This window comes from Salmo salar, chromosome 26 (genome assembly GCF_965601325.2).
Source record: "Salmo salar chromosome 26, fSalSal1, whole genome shotgun sequence".
Classification (NCBI taxonomy): Eukaryota; Metazoa; Chordata; class Actinopteri; order Salmoniformes; family Salmonidae; genus Salmo; species Salmo salar.
In genome coordinates, this window is record NC_138316.1 from 38,358,969 (window position 1) to 38,374,767 (window position 15,799).

General features: G+C 43.3%; 2 protein-coding genes across 5 annotated transcripts; one reads left to right on the forward strand and one right to left on the reverse strand.

Annotated features, from left to right (window-relative positions):
- Positions 1-384: 384 nt before the first annotated feature.
- On the reverse strand, positions 385-5,802 carry lins1 (lines homolog 1). Of its 2 annotated transcripts, none has more exons than XM_045708785.2 (6): positions 5,166-5,802; positions 4,977-5,066; positions 4,598-4,739; positions 3,724-4,332; positions 2,924-3,107; positions 385-1,263 (listed from the first exon to the last, which is right to left on the reverse strand). In XM_045708785.2, the coding sequence occupies exons 1-6, from the start codon at positions 5,514-5,516 to the stop codon at positions 549-551; spliced, it is 2,091 nt and encodes a 696-aa protein (XP_045564741.1). In that variant the 5' UTR covers positions 5,517-5,802; the 3' UTR covers positions 385-548. The 2 variants fall into 2 exon arrangements, with proteins under 2 accessions (XP_045564741.1, XP_014031942.1); XM_014176467.3 differs by having other exon boundaries at positions 5,712-5,792.
- Positions 5,803-5,981: 179 nt separating this feature from the next.
- asb7 (ankyrin repeat and SOCS box containing 7) lies at positions 5,982-14,377 on the forward strand. 3 transcript variants are annotated; one of them, XM_045708795.2, is made up of 6 exons: positions 5,982-6,281; positions 7,200-7,310; positions 7,773-7,877; positions 7,995-8,148; positions 10,239-10,844; positions 13,050-14,377. In XM_045708795.2, exons 3-6 carry the CDS (start codon positions 7,791-7,793, stop codon positions 13,187-13,189), a joined length of 987 nt encoding a protein of 328 aa, XP_045564751.1. In that variant the 5' UTR covers positions 5,982-6,281; positions 7,200-7,310; positions 7,773-7,790; the 3' UTR covers positions 13,190-14,377. The 3 variants fall into 3 exon arrangements, with proteins under 3 accessions (XP_045564751.1, XP_045564752.1, XP_082825822.1); XM_045708796.2 differs by lacking the exon at positions 7,200-7,310 and having other exon boundaries at positions 5,993-6,281; XM_082969696.1 differs by lacking the exons at positions 5,982-6,281; positions 7,200-7,310 and adding an exon at positions 7,317-7,548.
- Positions 14,378-15,799: the final 1,422 nt, after the last annotated feature.

Genomic DNA, 15,799 nt, shown 5'->3' on the forward strand with positions numbered 1-15,799 from the left:
TAACACAGACAGGAGCTACTCCTCTACACAATAGTCCCTCTAGTAAAACATAGAACGAGGTGAAAACAGGAGTAAGGAGAGGATCAGCAGAGACAGGTGGGAAAAATAGTGCTGTTTAAGTGACGTTTGGATGGACTGAAGGGAGGAAGCCAAAAGGAAATATACATAGTTGAAAGAGGTGTGTGTTTACTTACAATGGTCATGCAAACAGGACATGAAATGTAGTTGGAAATAAAAGGAAGTGGTTATCATAACCATCCCTTCATAAACAATCATCCAACCACAAGGTCCCCAAAAAGAGCATCCATTAACAAATAGGAAATGTATATGTATTAAAATATACATTTAAGAAATCTAGAAGCCGCTGTTGAAGGATTCCCACAATTCATGCTTATTCCATCCTGATTCCAGGAGTCTTCCAAAAGCAATTTATTTCTGTCAAACTGGAAATTTTGGTAAAGTTATTGGAATTTTACAACACTCAAAATATTACAAATGAGACCAAATGCATTTACCACCATGTAACATTTATTTAGTCATTATGGAATTCAACGCTGTGAACAACTTCTCTTCGCTTCAATCTGTGTCAGCAGTTTCAAGAGCGAGGTGGCATTGTAAGGGAACAGACTCCTCCTCTGCAGTCTAGTCACCACCACTCTGAGCTCTGTCAGACACATAACCGTCCTATCAAAAGAGTGGCTGTTGTGTGTGTGAACCACAGAGTCGCTGTGTAGCCTATCCTGTGTAAGGCCTGATGGGAGGTCACCGTCCTCAGTCTCAGACTCCTCTGAGCTGCCGTAGTCCACCAGACGGGGAGGGGGAGTAGAGGCCAGGGCAGTTGCACTCCCTGAAGGGAGACACAAGCTGGGCTGCAGACATGGAGCTGGCTCTGGGTCCACGATGGTAACTGATCCTCCAGAATGGCTCCAAGTAGACACACTTCCACGAGAGAGACACAACGACTGCTGGAGTTCCTCTCTCAGGTTGTCCAATAGTTGATTGTCTTTCTGGCTAATCTTCCAGCTCAGTTTACACCGGTCCGACCCATCAATCTTCTGACAGACCGTTCGGAAGCCTTCCCAGTCATCCCGGAGGTGTTTTAGGTAACGGACAAAGTACTCGAGGAAGCAGGTTTCCGTTGAGATGAGGAAATCGAGGAGAATGCTGTGGTCAAAGGAGATGCTGCGGAGGAGGAAGAGAAAGTGACAGTGGGGGTTGCCGCCGACGACACACGCAGCATCAGCTTCCAGGTCAGAGGACACTCTGTAGGAAGACAGAGAGAAGAGTCAGACATCTCTAGGACATAATAGGCTTGTTTCCCGGACACAAAATAAGACTAATCCTGGATTTGCCTGAATCTGCATTGAGCATTGTTTTTAGTCCAGTGTCTGGGAAATTGGTCCAATCAGGTTCTCAACCTACTACTTTATGTGGGTGACTGATCTCAGATAATCAGAGATTTCAAAATCAAAATGTCAGATTTTCATGAGCAGAATCAAACCAACCACTGACAACACTACAATTCAGAATTCATCCAAAAGAAAGCCACACAGAAATACTGCCTTTTGGCCATCAGCCAGTGTTTCATTATTATAAACCAGCCATTCTACTCTTACTGTTCATCCATGTTGTCCGGACCTCTGGCAGTCTCTATGGGGGTACCACAGGGTTCAATTCTTGGGCTGACTCTTTTTTCTGTATATATCAACGATGTCGCTCTTGCTGCGGGTGATTCCTTGATCCACCTCTACACCATTCTGTATACATCTGGCCCTTCTTTGGACACTGTGTTAACAAACCTCCAAACGAGCTTCAGTGCCATACAACTCTCCTTCCGTGGCCTCCAACTGCTCTTAAAACGCTAGTAAAACTAAATGCATGCTCTTCAACCGATCGCTGCCCACACCGGCCCGCCCGACTAGCATCACTACTCTGGACGGTTCTGACTTAATATGTGGACAACTACAAATACCTAGGTGTCTGGCTAGACTGTAAACTCTCCTTCCAGACTCATTAAGCATCTAAATCTAAAATGAAATCTAGAAACGGCTTCCTATTTCGCAAAACAAAGCCTACTTCACTCACGCTTCCAAACAAACCCTCGTAGAACTGACTATTCTACCGATCATCAACTTCGGCGATGTCAGTTTACAAAATAGCCTCCAACACCTTACTCAGCAAACTGGATGCAGTGTACCACAGTGCCATCCGTTTTCTCACCAAAGCCCCATATACCACCCACCACTGTGACCTGTATGCTCTCGTCGGCTGGCCCTCGGTACATATTCATCGCCAGACCCACTGGCTCCAGGTCATCTATAAGTCTTTGCTAGGTAAAGCTCCGCCTTATCTCAGCTCACTGGTCACCATAACACCCAACCGTAGCACGTGCTCCAGCAGGTCATCCCCAAAGATAACACCTACTTTGGCCGCCTTTCCTTCCAGTTCTCTGCTGCCAACGACTGGAACGAATTGCAAAAATCGCAGAAGCTGGAGACTTAAATCTCCCTCACTAACTTTAAGTATCAGCTATCTGAGCAGCTTACTGACTGCTGCAGCTGTATACAGCCCATCTGTAAATGGCCCATCCAACTACCTACCTCATCCCCATATTGTTTTTATATACTTTTTTTGCACACCAGTATTTCTACTTGCACATCATCATCTGCACATCTATCACGCCAGTGTTAATTTGCTAAATTGTAATTACTTCGCTAATATGGCCTATTAATTGTAGATTTTTGCATTGTTATTGACTGTACGTTTGTTTATGTGTAACTCTGTGTTGTTTTTTGTCGCACTGCTTTGCTTTATCTTGGCCAGGTCACAGTTGTAAATGAGAACTTGTTCTCAACTGGCCTACCTGGTTAAATAAAGGTGAAAGTAAAAAAATAATGACAGTATGTATTAGGTGGTATAGTACCTGTGATGGAGGTATAGTAGGAGTAAAGCCTTTGCCGCTTCCATCATGTCGTCGTCCTGCTCTCCAAACACCAAGGACACCCAGCAGCAGGAGTGAGATCCCTGCTTCAGCTGGACCCCACGCTGGCTCAGGAACAGCAGCAATGCACTTAAATAGCCATGGATGCCTATGGTATTACATACACCTGTGGGACCAGAGACAAGTGAATGGACAGAGTGGGTAGAAGTTGCCTCTACCCACTGATTCCAGATCAGATATTTCACAGCCATAATGGATCTGGGTAGGGTAATCTGATTCTAGACCTGTGGTTAGGGGTCCTGAGGAACTTTTGCCTTGAGAGACAATACTTACTGAAATACTGTTCTTGTGTGTTATGTGTTGGGAGACATTGCCCCCTATTGTATACATCTGTCTGAATTATCGTTCCTGTCATCATTATGTTTTTCTCCTTCTGATTATTTGAGCTTTAGAAACTAGTCATGTTAAAGTTAGACTCAGCGATATGACAGATGCAGAAAGTAAACAGCATAGTGGGTCAATTTCTGCAACAACTTCCACGAGGCTCAACATCGCTGTTTTGGTACCATGGCTACCACGCTCAAACAGAGCAAAGCGAACACGTGCACATGTGCAGATACTGTGTATGACTGTGTGAGAGAGAATTCTTGCATGTCTCTCTTCTCAATATCTGCGGTGCTGCTCGTGGCAACGTCATTTCGCTGAGTCTACCTTTAAGGTAGAATAAACATTGCGCCTAGCGTAGATATGGTTAATAACATTTACAAATAGTCCTATATTACCTTTCCCACCAGCGGATTGGATTTTGTATTCCAGTGACTTGAGCACAACTAGACTAACAGCCCTCAGCATCACATGATCAAACGCATCACTGCTCCCGCCACACAATTGGCCCGTCCCTCCAAAGAAAATGGCCGCCGACTCCACTGGAACACACTGTAACCAATCAGTGTGCACTGCCTGCAACACATCATCAGCCAGTGTAAGAATGTCACTGGTCATGTGATCATCTCCATGCGTTAGGGAGGACGCCTCGCCAAAACCCATGTCCTCGCCTGCCTTCTGAAGGAGAATCCTCTTTAAAAGCAGAAGCACTTGCTTCTTCACAAAGTAGTGGACATGAGAGTCGACTATCCGCAGTAGCGCTGATGCCTGTACGAGGGAGAGCCTTGAGCTGGTGAAACAGACCCTGGTGGTGCTTAGTTTGAACCTGGCTGCAGTGAGCACTTCCAGTAAGTCTAGGAGGTTAGTCAGAGTTGTAGCCCAGTCTGCCGTGTTACTACTGGGGTATGATGCAGAGTTCCCATGGCCCAGACTCTCTACAGGGACAAGCTGGGAGTAAACAGCAGTGAGAGCTGTGTCGAATGTGGCAAGAAGTTTCTCCAAAGTCCCTGAGGGGAAAAGAAAGAGAAGGCCCCACTGTGGCTAAAACCAATGTACATTGTATTTACATGGAAGATGCATAGGTAGGTAGAATACAATTACAATGTCAACACATTCATAGCCACACTGTAGTTACACTATTCCAGCCTATGTGGCCTAACTAACACGTAAATACATGGTAACGACATAGGATTTGGCACCAAGTGGAACTTATTTGGAGTAAAATAAAAGATACATGTTGGTACAATTGATGGATGAATTGTGTTTCAATACCAGGTTTATATTGTGATGTTTCTTTTAGAACTGCTTTCAGGACAGTGGTAAGTGACCATGTGCATGCATCCAGTGCGTTGCCAGAGCAAGGGTTCTGGAGCACTTGCAAGCACTTCCATTCCCAAATCTGGTTGACTGTATTCTAGTCAGAAAAAAAGAGAACTGAATGTAAGAATCTGCTTAAATAAAGCCTGGTAGGCCTGTGTGTAAATAGGATTTTACAGTATCGGGTGACAGATTTGGGTTCTCTAATGTGAGACTGTCTGATGCACACAGATCTCCAAGAGTTACTTGACTAGTATTCAATATAACTTACTTGACTGTGCAATACAATATAGTCATAAATCACACAAGACTTGAGGGCAATCAGAAAACTCACAAAGCAACGCAGCTCATAAATAACATAGGAGGATACACTCTTTGCAGCTAGATGAGACAGCAACCTGTCCTTGCAGCAGGCAAGGTGAACCTGTGAGAGGTGGGAACAAAAATGTTATTACTATAAACAAACCCAAACAAAGGACAATACAATTATATATTCCAATCATATGCAGGAAACCAAACTCACAAGTTTGGACATAAAATCCATATACTGGAATAATACTGTAGAAACATCTTTGAAGTAAAGGCTGGTTTCTTGAGACAGTTGTTGAGATGTCAGCTTGGAGCTTATTTTCTCCACCAGAGTCAACACAAGACAAGCCAGTTCAGTTCCATTTGGGTTTGGAGAATATTTGAAGGACGTTATGGGATCTCTGGACTGGTCCTGGTGCTGAGAACCATCACTGGCATCAAGAGTCAGTTCACATACACATGTGAACATGGAGGATGCCAACTCATGGCTACTCATTTTGTTGGGTAATGTTCTCGACAATAAACTTCTGTAAGCATCATTTAGGACATGAAATTGTTCATTCATGTTGACACAGCGTTTGTGTTTTCAATGATCACGAGGGTCTTGGCAGTGGTCAGATTTTGATTCGATTTCTGCCACGCGAACAACGTTCTACACTTTACTAAGCGCGCATAAAATAAATTGCAAGGATGTTTTCTGTACACTTTTGTATAACGCAACACTGGATATTAAAATGTTATGCCGCCGCAATTAATTTACCTTTTGAAAAATAAGCATTCTTCGACTTTGCGCCGACCATCTCGAAACAATCGTTAACATCTCTTCCTGTTTGGTTTGCGTTGCATGCTGTGACTTGTAGTACGATTTATAATGTACAGTTAAATCACTTTAAATGTTGTCGTACACCCTAACGTTTCTGGACCGAAAATGATCCATTTAGTCTATATTGTATATAAAATATCAGTTTGTAATTTTCTTTTTTTAAGTATTATCTTAATTGTAAGTTCTGGCTGTGTTGTATACAGACAGTGTACCACGTGACTGAACACGGAAGTATAGCGTGCGATAACATTTAGTAGAAAATTGGAAAGGAGTTCACTCATTCTATTGTGTCAACAATGAGAAGAATTATAGCCATACAAACCGTTTGCCTACTTTGTTAGAAATCGAGCTAAACAGACTGAAGTTTATAAAGTTTTGCAGAAGGATGCTGATTTGACAGCTCAAATTCCTCGCTTCTTGTGCCTGATTGGCTAAAACAAGCCCGTTGAAATTGGGGGTTCGTATCGGTGGAGAATGGCTAGCAAGCCTGCTAGCTTCGTATTTTAAGTAAGAATAATGCATTCATTCATCAAAGCTAGCTAACACCTACCTTGTGTAGTTGAAGTATGGTTGCCTTCTCGAGTTGTGCACATGTTCACATAGCTATTAAATTGTTACAAATGTTTTAAAACTCTGAAATCCAATGCAGTCCAAGTAGCTTGAAAACTGGGTAACGATTTAGGCTAATTGCTAACCAGCAGTAGTTGATCGATTAATTTATTCCTTAAAAGGGAATTGTGTGTATATATATAGCAATATATCCGCACAATGTACCGTAGTATCATGCCGTAGTTTGTGGGCATGTAGATATATAATTAAAATAAGTCAGAAAGGAGTGGAACAAGTTGGGGTCGCAGTGCTAGCTAGCTAACGTTAGCTAACTAGCTAACATTCCATTGTTTGAGTGTATAGTTATCTAACTATTAGCTGGCCAGTGGCTACTTAGCTAGATAGGTTGCTGTGAATTATTTTTACTTCAACTTTGTCTAAAATGCATTGTCTAGTCTAGCTTTAAAGAACACCGCTAAAGCTATAACATTGCCCTAATTTGGAAGACAAAAGACAGCAGCCGACCTTCCAATACAAGTAGCTATCTAACTGTTAGCAAGTAAGCTAGCTACCACTACTAGCTAGCTTTTGTTTGTATCGTATTATAAGCAATTAGCCTACTAGCTTGCTTGTTTTTACATTCAACATTGTTATCTAGGTAGTGAAATGGCTATCATACCGCCATCCCATTTGGATAGAATCTAGCTGCAGGTATAGCTAACATTACATTTATGTAAAATGTTTAGCTATTCCCATTTCTCAGTTGCTGTCATAATGTTATGACTGTGTCAATGCAGTAAGTTTTTGAATGCCTTCTAGTGGATAATATAAACTGTTGAATTTGAATACTCATTAAATTGTCTTTGTTTTTTTCAGTCAGTGCTAGCCCACAATCCATTTGAGCGGAGTTCTTATCTGTCTGTCCTACTGTTGCACAAGAGAGACACATGAAAATTGGCTTGACTACATAATCAAGCTTGACAAAAGGTGAACATCTGCTGCTGCACAGTATGGAATACCATAGGGTCCGTAAAGTATACAAGTGTTCTGCACACCTAGAAGTGGTGCTGCGGTGGTCACCAACCCTGATTCCTGCCAAGCATCAAATAGCCTACCTGTTTCAACTGATCACCGGAGCTGGTGACCACTGTGGTATAGTGCAGTGGGGACCCCCAGTTGTCTAACAGATTTCCTCTATTCCACCCGAGCACCCCTCAAGCCCTTGGTTAGTTGAATGAGATGTGCTAGAACTAGAATGTGCAACGGCTTTTGATCCCAGCGGAACAGTTGGATTTAGAAAACCTGCTAATGTATAGTCAGCTGATTTATACCAATAACATAAATGTATCCATGACGATGTAGTGGTATCAAAACGTAGGCCTAGCTATTTTCGACTAATAACCCAAATTAAGTGATGCAGCTTACGTGTTTACTGTCTCAACTCTCCAGACAGAGGACTAGGTGTGGATGACCCCTCCCCTTACGAGATGTAACAGGATGCTGAACCATCACTGTAGAAGGAACCCCGAGCTTCAAGAGGAGCTGCAGATACAGGCAAAGACACTTAATACCAAGACGGTCTACTCTACCGTTAGCATTTCCCACTGGTAAATGACTGCTTATGCTAGAGATGAATGCTAATGCTCTTGGTTTGTTCTGTCTTTGCTCCAGGCTGCAGTGGCAGCGGGGGATGTGTACACTGTCAGGAAGATGCTGGAGCAAGGCTACTCTCCGAAGATCCGTGATGCCAACGGGTGGACCCTGCTCCACTTCTCCGCTGCCAAGGGGAAGGAGAGATGTGTCCGGGTCTTCCTGGAGCACGGAGGTGAATACGAGGGTCTGGTGTTTTGGTCCACAGGATGTTGGGCGCACCTTAATTGGATAGGACGGGCTCCTAGTAATGGCTGGAGCGGAATCAGGGGAATTGTATCAAACACATGGTTTCCATGTGTTGGATTCCATTTGCTCCCCCGTTCTAGCCTTTATTATTTATTATTATGAGCCGTCCTCCCCTTAGCAGCCTCCTGTGCTGTTGTCACATGTCGAATGCAGTGTTCTGCCTTCTTTCTTTTTCCTTAGCAGAACTCAAAAAGCCCCCAAGGTTATAGTCACGGCTAAATTGAAACCAATGGAGGCCAAGTGTTAGTAGAGATGGGTGCTAGGGAAACACTTCTCACAATTGGCCTGGTGACAAGGTCGGTGAAAGGATTTGTGAGGTCCCCTGTCAGAATCCATGTTCACAAAGAAAAGGAGACTAGCAGAGGAAATGGTTGTTACACATCAAGGGTCTGCCATATGATGCTACATGCATCCATTCAGTGGCTTTATATCAGTAATCTAATCACATATTTGTTCATAATGATTATCCTTTCACATGTGTTGTTTGTTTGAGATATATTTCATATTGGTGCACCATGACAGTGCAACCTGAATCAAACTCCACCTTTGAATTGTTGGTCTATAGATGGCAGTATATAACCAGTCTGGGAATGGCAGCAGCTAATCTTCTCCACAGCTTCACTCCCAGGTCATTCTAACACGGTATATAGGCTGTAGGGTGAAGTTGCCCCTCGATGCTGATCTTGGGTCGGTTTTACATTTTCCCCACTAATGGTTAAGGTTAGGACAGGGGGAAGCTCATCCTAGATCTGTACCTAGGGGAAACTTTACCCTATAGCAGTCTAACAGTATGCTTCTGAGCAGAGTGAAAATCATGTTCATTTTAGGAAATTATGATGGAATAGTGTTGCAATCATTTATTGTTTTTATTTTTTGCTATTAAAATGTGTACAGATTTTGATTCCAAATCGTAGATGCAGTGATCATGACATCAAGTCCAGAGGGCGCTGTAGACCGTCTCTCAGTAACTGTTTTTCTCTGAACAGCTCATTGGACGAGTCAGGGATTTATTTTGGATTATGCGCAGAAAAAATTGAGACCGTTGAAATGTATGCATAACCAACAAAGCAAGAGTATGTTGTTACCCTTGACTTAATTGTCTAAAATAATTTAATGATACTCTAAAAATAATCTCTTTGCTAGTCAGTCATATAGCCTACTTAATGGATTTATGTTGGATAAGAGGGGAGCCAGCCATTTTTAACAAGGCTGTTTGAATGGAAAATTCCCCTCTAGGCCCTAGCGGACACTGACGTGGTCATTACCAGCACTCTCGGCCTTGGCTAATTGAAATAGCAGGACTTTAACCCCTGACCCTGCTTTCACACTCTAACGTCTCACTGATGCTAATTGTTCTAATGCTCCAGCATCTGCCGGCCCACTCTTTCCATTCACACCACAGCAGGCTTTAAAGTGGCAATCAGCAGATGAAATAATAACACAGTGGAATCCCCGCTCCTGTTTTGGTAAAAAGCTGAGAGATGGGACTGTTGAACTGTAACCACCCTCAAATTCATAGACAGAGCTATGGATGCAAGGACTGACCATGATATCAAAGTATAGTTTAAACCATTTTTTGAGGCTGTGTAGCGATTGTTTACATTTACTTTGTTTACAAACATTGGCGTAAAACAAGCTTATATTATTGGTTCTGATGGGGTATGATAGTTGAACTGAGCTCATGAGGCATTTATAAGTTATGTTCTTCAAAAATCTATGGAAACATATAATTAATTTGTAAGTTCAGAAATGTATGTAGTAATTGCAGATTGTCCCTTTAATGTTTTACGCTGCTGTCACTCAATCATCCATTCTCTCTCTCTCTCTCTCTCTCTCTCTCTCTCTCTCTCTCTCTCTCTCTCTCTCTCTCTCTCTCTCTCTCTCTCTCTCTCGGAGTCTGTTTGATTGTTATTTGTTAGTGTTTTAACCGACTGGGTCTTTTTGTTGTTGTAATAAAGAGCCTGTAGAAGACAGTTCCCCTCACCCCCCCTTGTCCCCTGTCTATCTCCCGCGCAGCTGACCCCACAGTAAAGGACTTCATCGGCGGCTTCACGGCGCTCCACTATGCCGCCATGCACGGCCGCGCGCGCATCGCCCGCCTCATGCTGGAGTCGGACTTCCGCAGCGACATCATCAATGCCAAGAGCAACGACGGCTGGACGCCGCTGCACGTGGCCGCCCACTACGGCCGTGACTCTTTTGTGCGGCTCCTCCTTGAGTTCCGCGCCGAGGTGGATCCCCTCAGCGACAAGGGCACCACGCCCCTCCAACTCGCCATCATCCGCGAGCGCTCCAGCTGCGTGAGAATCCTGCTGGACCACAGCGCCAACATCGACATTCAAAATGGCTTCCTGCTGCGCTACGCCGTCATCAAGGGGAATCATTCCTACTGTCGTATGTTCCTGCAGCGGGGTGCGGACACTAACCTGGGTCGCCTCGAGGACGGGCAGACCCCGTTGCACCTATCGGCACTAAGAGACGACGTGCTGTGTGCCCAGATGCTCTACAAGTACGGCGCCGACACCAACACAAGGAACTACGAGGGCCAGACTCCCGTGGCGGTGTCGTCGAGCATGTCGGGCATTAGCCGGCCCTGCCTGGACTTCCTACAGGAGGTCACCAGTAAGTCTTGGGCAGGGAGGGGCACCGTCTGGGGACACTAGGCTGTTAGTAGTACTAGTACCGTATCGCTAGTGGATATAAACACTGTTTTTAATGTCATGGCTTGACTGGGACTCAGCGTTTCCCCTAGATTGCTTTATCAGACAGACGGAACGATGACGCCCTAAAATTAACATCCAAGGTTGTGTTAAATATAATTGCCAATGTATCAATTCAACTTAACATATTCGTTGTTGGTTGTCAAAAACATTTGTGCAGATCAGACCAGAAAAGTAAATGAGAACTTTCTATGAACCTGAACAGAAACCTGACTTCAGGACAGGGCGATGGAAACGCTTCAAGTCTGGTTCAGAAAGTGTTGGAGCAAGATTGTAAGTTGAGAGGAGAAAAATAACCTCCAGAAACATAGGGACAGGGAGCGTTGCCATGGTTTTATAATGACCAGTGTTCTGTTGGGGGGGGGCACGACGTTACCTGAAGCAGAAATGATTTTAGAGGCACAATGCCCTGCTGCATTCCTCTGTGTTTCTCACTGAACTTTGATATGGAGATATCAAAGCGCTCTGGGCTGCTCCCAAATGGCACCCTGTCCCCATACTGTATATTCCCCATAGGGCTCTGGTCAAAAGTAGTGCACTATGTAGTGAATGGGGTGGCCATTTGGGACGAAGACCTGCTGTGCTATTTCAGACTGACAGCCATGTGAAGTCAGACCCCTCTATTCATTCAGACCGTAGCAAACGATCAGCCAGATCACATATCCCCCTTATTGATTACACTGACTACCTCAGTGGATGAACCCATCTGCTGCGGCTAGCAGGGCCTTGTTGAAGGATGAATGGCACCCAGCTCTTATGAAGCTCATTGTATATTATGCCATAGATGTATCAGTGTTTCCCTTAGGTTGTTTCTCAGGTGGGTTGGGTGTAGAGAGATGAAATGGAAACGAGAATGTCTTTTAAAAGTTGAAATACAACCAAACAGGATTTCACACTTACCTTGGCTGAAGTTGGTTCACCAACACTGATATTTCACCTGTAGTCTATAAATGATTGTCTTGAAGCCTATGGTTTGTAAAGGAGAACTGCGACTCATCTTCCGCATGATTTCTCTTTATTTAGACAGTGTGGATGAAGGGGTAGCCTATAGTTGAAGAGTGGAGAAAGCATTACCACTGTGCCACGCTGTCACACCTGTCTGAGATTTTTAAACCAAACCTTTAGTTCAGTTTCACCTGGAGAAAGGAAAGGACGGCTTAGTTCTGGAGACTGCAGACAGACACAGAGAGGACAGTATGGTTGTGGTGACTAGGGAGAAAAGAGGACAGTATGGTTGTGACAGGGAGAGGAGGCCAGTATGGTGACAGTAGACGGGGAGAGACGAGGACGGTATGGTTGTGGTGACAGTAGACGGGGAGAGACGAGGACGGTATGGTTGTGGTGACAGTAGACGGGGAGAGACGAGGACGGTATGGTTGTGGTGACAGAAGACTGGGAGAGACGAGGACGGTATGGTTGTGGTGACAGAAGACGGGGAGAGACGAGGACGGTATGGTTGTGGTGACAGAAGACGGGGAGAGACGAGGACGGTATGGTTGTGGTGACAGTAGACGGGGAGAGACCATCCAGCTGGGTTGGGTCCTGCCCTTGTGTTTTTTCCTGCTGGCTTTGGTTGTGGTTGCTTCCTATGGCAGAGAGAACGAGAGACTGGGAGAGGGAATGTGAGGAAGAGGGATTTTTCTCTTGCCACATTAGACTGATAACACTCCAGAGCTAGCTTCCTGGATGCTAATAGATTTTTCCTCCAGTTTCCTAAACATTTTAAAACTGCCAATAAGAGGGTGTTTGGCCTTGAAAGGCTCATTGTTGAAAGGCTCATTGTTGTCCCATTTGAAGTGTGGAATAATCTAAAGTCACAGTGAGAGGGAGCTTACTGACCAGCTGCTTGTTTCACTTTGATTCAGAGTCAAATGTCATGAATCAAAGTGAAACAAGCAAATTCACACCACTAGACATGCTTGTCTGACTCACCCTGGCTGTGACTTCCAGTCTTCTGTTCACCTTTTACATCCTCAGTCTTTTGTGCAAGATTAGTTATCAAAACACGCTTAACTTCAACCTTTTATTTCATACACACGATTGTAGAATGACCAGTTCAAGGGCAATCCGCTTTGATATTGTTAACAGATGTGTTGTATCTTTTCAGGACAACCCAGGACTTTGCAGGACATGTGTCGGATAAACATCCGAAATCGCATAGGCCTCCAGAGCTTGAAGTTTCTGGAGGACCTGCCCATTGCCAAGGTCATGAAAGACTACCTAAAACACAAGTTTGACAATGTGTGATGACAAGAGTTTTTTTTATATATATACACCCCCCCCCCCCGAACCAGGCAGACGGAGAACGTCGTTCTCTCCTTTCATCAGACTATGCAAGCATTGTGCTACCTTCCGTTGTCTGAAGCCTGGAGGAGGTGGAGGACCAGGTTTTTGTACAACCTCCAGAGGTCACTTTGTAACCTCAGTTAAACACGCTGTCGGATGGTGGAGACGGAGTATCTTTCTCTCTCGGCTGTGTTTCCAACCGCGTTATCAGCGTTACGCCTTTGGATGGACGGGAACAGGTGGCAGTGTTTCAAGTAGGGCTTTCTTTCAATCATGATGAATGGTTGATGAAGTGGTGCAGTCCTAATTCATGTTGTGGAATAAAGCTTGTTTTGATAGAAATTAGATGACCGTCGATTCGTTGCTGTCATGTTACCCATAATGTATGTCACATGTCAGATTTCAGTCCACATCGTGCCAATGATTTTCTTTGTGGATATTAAGTGTTCCTATTAGTTTTCATGAAGATGCCAATGTTTCTTTGCTGTGGTAAATCTGGGGAAGTTGAGCGCGAGAGAGAAAGGATTGTCAGACTGGAAAACTTGTTGCAGAATGGGTCAATCTTGTGATACAACATTTCAAATAATCAGGTTATCAAAACCCCTTAATTATTCAAGTATTACAAAAGCTCAGTGCTGAGTTACCTCAAGCTTGAGTTGGCTAAAGTACACCCGTTTTGACTTGATTTATTGATTGAAGGATTCACAAGTGAGCGATACCGAGGAAGGTTTTCAGTAGAGGGAAGGCCTGAGTTTTCCACATTTACAGTAGGTGTTCACAAGATGAGTCATCCAGCATAGCTCGGTGAAGTCTGTCTGCAATGGTTTCCATGTACAGACATAAACATCGAAAAAAACAAATGTAAATAATTGTCATATGTACAGCAGATATTTTTGTAGAATTATTTAAGCGATGATCTCCTCTATTCTTAATGTATTTGTAATTTGTTGGATGGTATTGTGTGTTGATGTGACCCATGTATTGTTTTTCTATGTGTATGCGTGTCTTTTAAGAGTTTTACAAGACACGCACCTGTATTTTTTTTAACTAAATATTTAGTTAAAATACGTTAAAATTATTTTTACTTTGTGGGAGATGGAACGGGTATTGGGTTAAGAATAAATAAGTGAATTTGTGTTTAAATGTCAATGCCCCTGTTTTTAAAGCATATTTGTTCACATTTGTGTGAATTTAAGGTTAATCCAGATTTTTTTCCCCCATCACTTTGATTGTCACTGATACTAATGAATGGTGTTTACATAGATTTAGATGCATGATTTCAAAGACAGTATTTGCATAGTTTTTTTGCCCAACATTTCAAAGTGCAGTGATGTCTGCATTGTAATTCTGAACAGACATAAAGAGGTGGTAGAGGTCTTCCTCTTGCTGATGCAATGTTTTGTTTAATTTGCATCTGGCCTGTGGTCAAACGGCAGTACTCTGCTCCCTACCTTAGATTTGAATTATAAGCGCAGACTTTTCTAATTCACTTTGAATACTTTTAGACAGCACATTATTCAGTTGCAGAGACTTTAAAATGGGGGTTGGCAACAGGTGGCCCGCAGGCCCTCAGGATTTTCCTTTTTGGTCAAAAAATACACAACAGGAATTCAGCAAAAAATATATTTAATTTAGGAAATCTGTTCAAGTATTTCCATAAATAAATGATGATCATGTCTCAATGTAATCAAGGTATGAAATTGTACTTGAAAATAATCTATTTTTGGGATTAGTTGTGTTCAATTTGCAGTGCACAAATTATTAGAAATATGTTCTGGTGACAAACATCAGCCGGTGGTTTGAGTTGCCTACCCCTACCTTAACCAACTGTTAGAAATGTTGAAATGCAGGTTGATCCTCCATCCTTAGTTAATGGAGTTTATTTATCTATATATATATATACTGTATGTACCAGTCAAAAGTTTGGACACCTCATTCCAGGTTTTTCTTTATTTGTACTATTTTCTACATCGTAGAATAATAGTGAAGACATCAAAACTATGAAATGACACATGGAATCATGTAGTAACCAGAAGTGTTAAACAAATGTAAATATATTTCAGATTCTTCCAAGTAGCCACCCTTTGCCTTGATGACAGCTTTGCACACTTCGCATTCTCTCAGCCAGCTTCATGAGGTAGTGACCTGGAATGCATTTCAACAAGGCATTGCCTTGTTAATTTGTGGAATTTCTTTCCTTAATGTGTTTGAGCCAATCAGTTGTGTTGTGACATGGTAGGGTTGGTATACAGAAGGTTTCTTCAAGTGCAGTCGCAAAAACCAAGTGCTATGATGAAACTGTCTCACATGAGGACCGCCACAGGAAAGGAAGAACCAGAGTTACCTCTGCTGCAGAGGATAAGGTCATTAGAGTTATGTGATGGTGTGGAGGTGCTTTGCTGGTGACACTGATTTATTTAGAATTCAAGGCACACTTAACCAGCATGGCTACCACAGCATTCAGCAGCAATATGCCATCCATCTGGTTTGCGCTTAGTGGGATTTTCATTTTATTTTTCCACAGGACAATGACCCCAAAACACACCTCCAGGCTGTGTAAGGGCTATTTGA

Coding starts and splice junctions, on each gene's coding strand:
- asb7 (XM_045708795.2), top strand. CDS start 7,791: ATGACCCCTCCCCTTACGAGATGTAACAGGATGCTGAACCATCACTGT. Junction 7,878..7,994: donor AAGAGGAGCTGCAGATACAG/GCAAAGACACTT, acceptor TCTTTGCTCCAG/GCTGCAGTGGCAGCGGGGGA. Junction 8,149..10,238: donor GGTCTTCCTGGAGCACGGAG/GTGAATACGAGG, acceptor TCTCCCGCGCAG/CTGACCCCACAGTAAAGGAC.
- lins1 (XM_045708785.2), bottom strand. CDS start 5,516: ATGAATGAACAATTTCATGTCCTAAATGATGCTTACAGAAGTTTATTG. Junction 4,740..4,976: donor TTTATGAGCTGCGTTGCTTT/GTGAGTTTTCTG, acceptor TTTTCTGACTAG/AATACAGTCAACCAGATTTG. Junction 1,264..2,923: donor CTACTATACCTCCATCACAG/GTACTATACCAC, acceptor GTCTTCCTACAG/AGTGTCCTCTGACCTGGAAG.